The sequence below is a fragment of the Anomaloglossus baeobatrachus genome, chromosome 9, assembly GCF_048569485.1.
Source record: "Anomaloglossus baeobatrachus isolate aAnoBae1 chromosome 9, aAnoBae1.hap1, whole genome shotgun sequence".
NCBI classification, from domain to species: Eukaryota; Metazoa; Chordata; class Amphibia; order Anura; family Aromobatidae; genus Anomaloglossus; species Anomaloglossus baeobatrachus.
Window position 1 is genome coordinate 215,923,875 of NC_134361.1, and position 10,000 is coordinate 215,933,874.

Sequence of the window (10,000 nt, forward strand, 5' to 3'; positions counted from 1 at the left end):
AGGATGGGGATAAATATACCAGGATGTGAGACATATTTACCAGGAAATGGCCCAGGATGGGGAACATTACAATATAATGAAGGGAGAGGGGCAACTCGTATGTCTTTATAGGATTTAAAATGTTACAATGGCCCAGACATCTGACCAACATACGGGGCGGGGGGGGGTCCATACTTCTGTTTCAGGCCAATCTCTTTCTTTGACCGCTCACTAATACGTGCATGCCTGGATTTAAAAACGTCTGTTGCTTATTTAACTTTTTTTTTTGGTTTGGGGGTACCTCATTCAGACTCTTGCTATGGGGCCCCCATAATGTCTATGTACGCCCCTGAGAACAATGCCCCGGCACTCACCAGATACTTTATCGATGCTGTACATGCGTTCCAGCTTTTTCTTGCGCCATCCAGACTCATTGGATTGATGTTGCTCTAGATCAAACGAGTGCTGTGCCGGCACGGTGAGATTGGCACAGTTTTGGCACTCTTTGGAGTTCTGTCGGCTTCCTGACCAACTTTTACAAGGCCTTGTGATGTTATGAGCGCTGCCTGAGTTTTGCAGAGGACTATGATGATGGTGGGAGTGATGATGGTGATGATGGTGATGATGCCTGTCGTCCTGCGCTGTCTTCATCACCACCAGCTCCATGCTGTCACTCTCGTGGTCGGACAACATCGGCCTTTCTCCGGAGATGGTGTAGACGCGAGGCTTTGATCCTTCGCTGGTCAACTTCTCCGCGCGTTCCTCAGAAAAACTTCTCTCCAATTTGCTGTCTGAGATGGAAGAAAGACGACGTTTGTTCTGAGAAGCTTGGAGCATTTCCGGGGAATCTTCCTGAACGAGGAGATGGTCTATGGAAACCGAGAAGACAGAGAACAGTAATAACTGGGCTATGTATGGCTGGAGAAACTTTCCTTCACAACTGAGCAGTGACGAAAACTATCCTACCATGAAACAAACCCATTATTGTAGCTAATTGTCTCAGGTATAGATTGGTACAAACGAGCCACATCCATTCCACGTCTATTCCTGTGCCACTGTCCACCCCATGTCTACATCTCTACAGTGCCGAGGTCACCTGCTCCAGGCAATACAATACCAATCCTTCAAGTGCAGACAAGGCTGAATTATATGTGCACCATGTGGCGGTATTTAAGGCCGAAGCTCGGCTAATTAAAACTTGCCTACCAATAATTAAAACTGGCTTAGGCACAATGTTCTCCTCGCAGCTCTCAAAGCTCCACATGCACCAGCTCTCGAGAGGGAAAGACAATCTCAAATATTGGATAAATCGCAGGAGAAGCTGTTAAACGCCGGGATTTTTATTTCTCAGTTGGAATTGAATTGTAGACGACAGACTAGACGAATTTTATATGATGGAGAAAATACTAACTTATTACAGCAGGGTGGAAATAGTTCAGAGGCCAGCTACCTTCGAGAAGGACATGGTTGGGTTTGCATGGTCTGCAAAGGTCAGGAAATGTACTTTATTTGTAGAATAAGGACATACTGTGTTATTCCAAAAATAAAACTTATATTATTTTTGTTTCCAAAAAAAAGGGCTAGGACTTATTTTTTAGTCCAACAATCACACATTTATGCTTCAAGTTACCTTAAAGGTGTATGGCCAGCTTCAGCTTGAAGGTGTGTATGACCAGCTTCAGCTTGAAGGTGTGTGTGACCAGCTTCAGCTTGAAGGTGTGTGTGACCAGCTTCAGCTTGAAGGTGTGTGTGACAGCTTCAGCTTGAAGGTGTGTGTGACCAGCTACAGCTTGAAAGTGTGTGTGACCAGCTTCAGCTTGAAAGTGTGTGTGACCAGCTTCAGCTTGAAAGTGTGTGTGACCAGCTTCAGCTTGAAGGTGTGTGTGACCAGCTTCAGCTTGAAGGTGTGTGTGACCAGCTTCAGCTTGAAGGTGTGTGTGACCAGCTTCAGCTTGAAGGTGTGTGTGACCAGCTTCAGCTTGAAGGTGTGTGTGACCAACTTCAGCTTGAAGGTGTGTGTGACCAGCTTCAGCTTGAAGGTGTGTGTGACAAGCTTCAGCTTGAAGGTGTGTGTGACCAGCTTCAGCTTGAAGGTGTGAGGCCAGCTTCAGCTTGAAGGTGTGTGTGACCAGCTTCAGCTTGAAGGTGTGTGGGACCAGCTTCAGCTTGAAGGTGTGTGGGACCAGCTTCAGCTTGAAGGTGTGTGTGTGACCAGCTTCAGCTTGAAGGTGTGTGTGACCAGCTTCAGCTTGAAGGTGTGTGACCAGCTTCAGCTTGAAGGTGTATGGGACCAGCTTCAGCTTGAAGGTGTGTGTGTGACCAGCTTCAGCTTGAAGGTGTGTGTGTGACCAGCTTCAGCTTGAAGGGGTGTGTGACCAGCTTCAGCTTGAAGGTGTGAGGCCAGCTTCAGCTTGAAGGTGTGTGTGACCAGCTTCAGCTTGAATGTGTGTGGGACCAGCTTCAGCTTGAAGGTGTGTGTGTGTGTGACCAGCTTCAGCTTGAAGGTGTGTGTGACCAGCTTCAGCTTGAAGGTGTGTGACCAGCTTCAGCTTGAAGGTGTATGGGACCAGCTTCAGCTTGAAGGTGTGTGTGTGACCAGCTTCAGCTTGAAGGTGTGTGTGTGACCAGCTTCAGCTTGAAGGTGTGTGTGTGACCAGCTTCAGCTTGAAGGTGTGTGTGACCAGCTTCAGCTTGAAGGTGTGAGGCCAGCTTCAGCTTGAAGGTGTGTGTGACCAGCTACAGCTTGAAAGTGTGTGTGACCAGCTTCAGCTTGAAAGTGTGTGTGACCAGCTTCAGCTTGAAGGTGTGTGTGACCAGCTTCAGCTTGAAGGTGTGTGTGACCAGCTTCAGCTTGAAGGTGTGTGTGACCAGCTTCAGCTTGAAGGTGTGTGTGACAGCTTCAGCTTGAAGGTGTGTGTGACCAGCTACAGCTTGAAAGTGTGTGTGACCAGCTTCAGCTTGAAGGTGTGTGACCAGCTTCAGCTTGAAGGTGTGTGACCAGCTTCAGCTTGAAGGTGTGTGTGACAGCTTCAGCTTGAAGGTGTGTGTGACCAGCTTCAGCTTGAAAGTGTGTGTGACAGCTTCAGCTTGAAGGTGTGTGTGACCAGCTACAGCTTGAAAGTGTGTGTGACCAGCTTCAGCTTGAAGGTGTGTGTGACAGCTTCAGCTTGAAGGTGTGTGTGACCAGCTTCAGCTTGAAGGTGTGTGTGACAGCTTCAGCTTGAAGGTGTGTGTGACCAGCTTCAGCTTGAAAGTGTGTGTGACCAGCTTCAGCTTGAAGGTGTGTGTGACCAGCTTCAGCTTGAAGGTGTGTGTGACCAGCTTCAGCTTGAAGGTGTGTGTGACCAGCTTCAGCTTGAAGGTGTGTGTGACCAGCTTCAGCTTGAAGGTGTGTGTGACCAGCTTCAGCTTGAAGGTGTGTGTGACCAGCTTCAGCTTGAAGGTGTGTGTGACCAACTTCAGCTTGAAGGTGTGTGTGACCAGCTTCAGCTTGAAGGTGTGTGTGACAAGCTTCAGCTTGAAGGTGTGTGTGACCAGCTTCAGCTTGAAGGTGTGAGGCCAGCTTCAGCTTGAAGGTGTGTGTGACCAGCTTCAGCTTGAAGGTGTGTGGGACCAGCTTCAGCTTGAAGGTGTGTGGGACCAGCTTCAGCTTGAAGGTGTGTGTGACCAGCTTCAGCTTGAAGGTGTGTGTGACCAGCTTCAGCTTGAAGGTGTGTGACCAGCTTCAGCTTGAAGGTGTATGGGACCAGCTTCAGCTTGAAGGTGTGTGTGTGACCAGCTTCAGCTTGAAGGTGTGTGTGTGACCAGCTTCAGCTTGAAGGGGTGTGTGACCAGCTTCAGCTTGAAGGTGTGAGGCCAGCTTCAGCTTGAAGGTGTGTGTGACCAGCTTCAGCTTGAATGTGTGTGGGACCAGCTTCAGCTTGAAGGTGTGTGTGTGTGTGTGTGACCAGCTTCAGCTTGAAGGTGTGTGTGACCAGCTTCAGCTTGAAGGTGTGTGACCAGCTTCAGCTTGAAGGTGTATGGGACCAGCTTCAGCTTGAAGGTGTGTGTGTGACCAGCTTCAGCTTGAAGGTGTGTGTGTGACCAGCTTCAGCTTGAAGGTGTGTGTGTGACCAGCTTCAGCTTGAAGGTGTGTGTGACCAGCTTCAGCTTGAAGGTGTGAGGCCAGCTTCAGCTTGAAGGTGTGTGTGACCAGCTACAGCTTGAAAGTGTGTGTGACCAGCTTCAGCTTGAAAGTGTGTGTGACCAGATTCAGCTTGAAGGTGTGTGTGACCAGCTTCAGCTTGAAGGTGTGTGTGACCAGCTTCAGCTTGAAGGTGTGTGTGACCAGCTTCAGCTTGAAGGTGTGTGTGACCAGCTTCAGCTTGAAGGTGTGTGTGACCAACTTCAGCTTGAAGGTGTGTGTGACCAGCTTCAGCTTGAAGGTGTGTGTGACAAGCTTCAGCTTGAAGGTGTGTGTGACCAGCTTCAGCTTGAAGGTGTGAGGCCAGCTTCAGCTTGAAGGTGTGTGTGACCAGCTTCAGCTTGAAGGTGTGTGGGACCAGCTTCAGCTTGAAGGTGTGTGGGACCAGCTTCAGCTTGAAGGTGTGTGTGTGACCAGCTTCAGCTTGAAGGTGTGTGTGACCAGCTTCAGCTTGAAGGTGTGTGACCAGCTTCAGCTTGAAGGTGTATGGGACCAGCTTCAGCTTGAAGGTGTGTGTGTGACCAGCTTCAGCTTGAAGGTGTGTGTGTGACCAGCTTCAGCTTGAAGGGGTGTGTGACCAGCTTCAGCTTGAAGGTGTGAGGCCAGCTTCAGCTTGAAGGTGTGTGTGACCAGCTTCAGCTTGAATGTGTGTGGGACCAGCTTCAGCTTGAAGGTGTGTGTGTGTGTGACCAGCTTCAGCTTGAAGGTGTGTGTGACCAGCTTCAGCTTGAAGGTGTGTGACCAGCTTCAGCTTGAAGGTGTATGGGACCAGCTTCAGCTTGAAGGTGTGTGTGTGACCAGCTTCAGCTTGAAGGTGTGTGTGTGACCAGCTTCAGCTTGAAGGTGTGTGTGTGACCAGCTTCAGCTTGAAGGTGTGAGGCCAGCTTCAGCTTGAAGGTGTGAGACCAGCTTCAGCTTTAAGGTGTGTGACCAGCTTCAGCTTGAAGGTGAGGGGGCCAGCTTCAGCTTGAAGGCGTGCGGCCAGCTTCAGCTTGAAGGTGTGTGAGCAGCATTAGGATTAATAACCTTAACCCTAACTTACATTCGCAATTGCTGGTGCAGAGTGTCTCTTATGGTAACACTTATTGGCACTCTCAAAACACTATGCGTGGCAGTGACACTCTTCTTCTCTATGCGGCCGGAGGAGGTAGGAGTCTGGAGTATGACTCGGGAACGGTGGTTGTGATGTAACACATTACACATGAGCATGGCCGGCCGGGAGGCAAGCACTCAAGAGGTGGCACTCGGGAGGCAGGAGGTGGGACCCTGGAATGGCAGCCAAGCCCACTCCATAGCACAGTAGCGGCCGGGAGGCGGGACCCAGGAGGCAGCATTTGGGAGGCGGGACTTGGAAGTGGCAACCAAGCAAAGTGGTGGGAATCAGTAGGCGGGACTCTGGAGCGGGTGAGCAGATTTTCCCCTGCCATGGTGGGAGGAAGCGGAAGGACGATTTGGGAGCCACATTTTGCCTATTCCAGCCCTGGAGGCGCTGACTAACTAGGGCTTATTTTTGGAGTAGGGCTTATATTTGAAGCCTACTCCAAAAATCCCTAAAAATCTAGGGATGTCCCTGAACATTGATATGATTTAGAACCTTGGGGATGAGGCAGGACAATGACACATTGTATTTAGTTTTATCCTATAATATTTGGCCCAGCGCGATACATTGACTCTTTTCTTGGCACGGCTCCTAAGCTCCAGATAACACCCACGATATTTTGTTTCCTGCTGACACCACCTGAAGACGACTCCAAGTTTAGCTCCATCATGACCATTACAGATGATATCCTGCCTTTGTGTACATTTGGCCTCAGAGGAACGGCTTTCCCCCTCTTTTATTTAGATGAATGCCTTTTTCCTGGCAGGACAGATTATCTACCAAGATGCCAAGGGAATGAAATCCGATAAAAGCCATCATTTCCAGCCATAGACATCATTGTAAAATGACACAAGTCCTTCAAGGTCACGGTAACAATACAATGCTAAGAAGGTATCAAACGATGAACAATGAAAGTCGTAAAACTCTTTTTTTTTTTTCATACAATTTCCAAAACAGGATGAAAATTCAAAAACAAATCTGTGTTTCTCCGTTTCTCGGCCCCCTCCATTTCTATACAGAGTCAACCCTTCATCCAGAGAACGCCACGGAACATAAAATTACAAGTTTGCGTCCTGAGAGAACACGCGGCTTTTGTGCTCGGCGCCGAGCGCGCACAGGGCAGCAGCAAATTAACTTCTCTAGGACCTAATTACTTGTTTCAATCACTGATGTGAGCAGGTTGCTGGGATGGGACCCTGCTGGGCAGGGGGATAATGAGATAAACACATCAATGTCATTAGTTTCAATAAATGTTTTTGGGTTTTTTTATATGCAGATGCTCCCAGTTGGAGAACGAAGCACCACATGTAACAGTATGAAGAGCTTGCCAGGCAACGAGCAACGAGCAACGAGCCTCAGCAGCTGCTGCACAGCTATAGAGATGTGAGACTAATGTCAGGATCTTCACTGTCACCTTCTACATTCTGGTCCCTTTGCTTCTATATTAAAAGCGCACAGCTGAAACGGGCGAGATGTTTGCTTAGATTACAAAATGGAAAAACGCATACAGCGTCAATAATACTGTCCCTGATAGGCAACAATCGAGCTACTGAATTACTGCTCAATATTAACAAATGGAACAATCATTTTACGTCTTGGCTACAAAGAATTGAACTAATATAATACTGCCCCTATGTACAAGAATATAACTACTATAATACTGCCCCTATGTACAAGAATATAACTACTATAATACTGCCCCTATGTACAAGAATATAATTACTATAATATGCCCCGTATGTACAAGAATATAACTACTATAATACTGCCCCTATATACAAGAATATAACTACTATAATACTAACCCTATGTGCAACAATATAACTACTATAATACTGCTCCCTATGTACAAGAACATAACTACTATAATACTGCCCCTATGTACAAGAACATAACTACTATAATACTGCTCCTATGTACAAGAATATATCTACTATAATACTGCCCCCTATGTACAAGAATATAACTACTATAATACTGCCCCTATGTACAAGAACATAACTACTATAATACTGCCCCTATGTACAAGAATATAACTACTATAATACTGCCCCCTATGTACAAGAATAGAACTACTATAATACTGCCCCCTATGTACAAGAATAGAACTACTATAATACTGCCCCTATGTACAAGAACATAACTACTATAATACTGCTCCTATGTACAAGAATATATCTACTATAATACTGCCCCCTATGTACAAGAACATAACTACTATAATACTGCCCCTATGTACAAGAACATAACTACTATAATACTGCCCCTATGTACAAGAACATAACTACTATAATACTGCCCCTATGTACAAGAATATAACTACTATAATACTGCCCCTATGTACAAGAATATAACTACTATAATACTGCTCCTATGTACAAGAACATAACTACTATAATACTGCTCCTATGTACAAGAATATATGTACTATAATACTGCCCCCTATGTACAAGAACATAACTACTATAATACTGCCCCTATGTACAAGAACATAACTACTATAATACTGCCCCTATGTACAAGAACATAACTACTATAATACTGCCCCCTATGTACAAGAATATAACTACTATAATACTGCCCCTATGTACAAGAACATAACTACTATAATACTGCTCCTATGTACAAGAATATATCTACTAGAATACTGCCCCCTATGTACAAGAACATAACTACTATAATACTGCCCCTATGTACAAGAACATAACTACTATAATACTGCTCCTATGTACAAGAATATATGTACTATAATACTGCCCCCTATGTACAAGAACATAACTACTATAATACTGCCCCTATGTACAAGAACATAACTACTATAATACTGCCCCTATGTACAAGAACATAACTACTATAATACTGCCCCTATGTACAAGAATATAACTACTATAATACTGCCCCTATGTACAAGAATATAACTACTATAATACTGCTCCTATGTACAAGAATATAACTACTATAATACTGCCCCTATATACAAGAATATAACTACTATAATACTGCCCCTATGTACAAGAATATAACTACTATAATACTGCCCCCTATGTACAAGAATATAACTACTATAATACTGCTCCTATGTACAAGAATATAACTACTATAATACTGCCCCCTATGTACAAGAATATAACTACTATAATACTGCTCCTATGTACAAGAATATAACTACTATAATACTGCTCCTATGTACAAGAATATAACTACTATAATACTGCTCCTATGTTCAAGAATATAACTACTATAATACTGCCCCCTATGTTCAAGAATATAACTACTATAATACTGCTCCTATGTACAAGAATATAACTACTATAATACTGCTCCTATGTACAAGAATATAACTACTATAATACTGCCCCTATGTTCAAGAATATAACTACTATAATACTGCCCCCTATGTACAAGAATATAACTACTATAATACTGCCCCCTATGTTCAAGAATATAACTACTATAATACTGCTCCTATGTACAAGAATATAACTACTATAATACTGCTCCTATGTACAAGAATATAACTACTATAATACTGCCCCTATGTTCAAGAATATAACTACTATAATACTGCCCCCTATGTACAAGAATATAACTACTATAATACTGCCCCCTATATAGAAGAATATAACTACTATAATACTGCCCCTATGTACAAGAATATAGCTACTATAATACTGCCCCTATGTACAAGAATATAAACTACTATAATACTGCCCCTATGTACAAGAATATAACTAGTATAATACTGCCCCTATGTACAAGAATATAACTACTATAATACTGCTCCCATGTACAAGAATATAACTATAATATGGGTTGTGAGCTTAGCTAATAAGTCTGATCTTTGATAAATGCAGAAAATATATATAATTATATTTTAATATTTTATCCATGTGTAATAAATTCCAATGACAGCATAGATGAAAATTTTGCATAGATACATAATATTTAGCATGAAGCTATATATATATATACAGTACAGACCAAAAGTTTGGACACACCTTCTCGTTCAAAGACATCAAAACTATGAATTAAAACATGTGGAATGAAATACTTAAAGTGTGAAACAACTGAAAATCTGTCTTATATTCTAGGTTCTTCACAGTAGCCATCTTTTGCTTTGATTACTGCTTTGCACACTCTTGGCATTCTCTTGATGAGCTTCTAGAGGTAGTCACCGGAAATGGTTTTCCAACAGTCTTGAAGGAGTTCCCAGAGATGCTTAGCACTTGTTGGCCCTTTTGCCTTCACTCTGCGGTCCAGCTCACCCCAAACCATCTCGATTGGGTTCAGGTCTGGTGACTGTGGAGGCCAGGTCATCTGGCGTAGCCCCCCATCACTCTCCTTATTGGTCAAATAGCCCTTACACAGCCTCGAGGTGTGTTTGGGGTCATTGTCCTGTTGAAAAATAAATGATGGTCCAACTAAACGCAAACCGGATGGAATAGCACGCCTCTGCAAGATGCTGTGGTAGCCATGCTGGTTCTGTATGCCTTCAATTTTGAATAAATCCCCAACAGTGTCACCAGCAAAGCCCCCCCACACCATCACACCTCCTCCTCCATGCTTCACGATGGGAACCAGGCATGTAGAGTCCATCCGTTCACCTTTTCTGCGTCGCACAAAGACACGGTGATTGGATCCAAAGATCTCAAATTTGGGCTCATCAGACCAAAGCACAGATTTCCACTGGTCTAATGTCCATTCCTTGTGTTCTTTACCCAAACAAGTCTCTTCTGCTT

At 44.4% G+C, this 10,000-nt stretch overlaps 1 protein-coding gene across 3 annotated transcripts in view; it reads right to left on the reverse strand.

Moving 5' to 3' along the window:
* NSMF (NMDA receptor synaptonuclear signaling and neuronal migration factor) overlaps window positions 1-10,000 on the reverse strand; it is an 84,729-nt gene that overhangs the window by 59,767 nt on the left and 14,962 nt on the right. For all 3 annotated transcript variants that reach the window (XM_075324458.1, XM_075324457.1, XM_075324456.1), the window contains exon 3: window positions 354-848. In XM_075324458.1, the coding sequence (XP_075180573.1) occupies window positions 354-848 (495 nt within the window). The remainder of the gene's footprint in view (window positions 1-353; window positions 849-10,000) is intronic.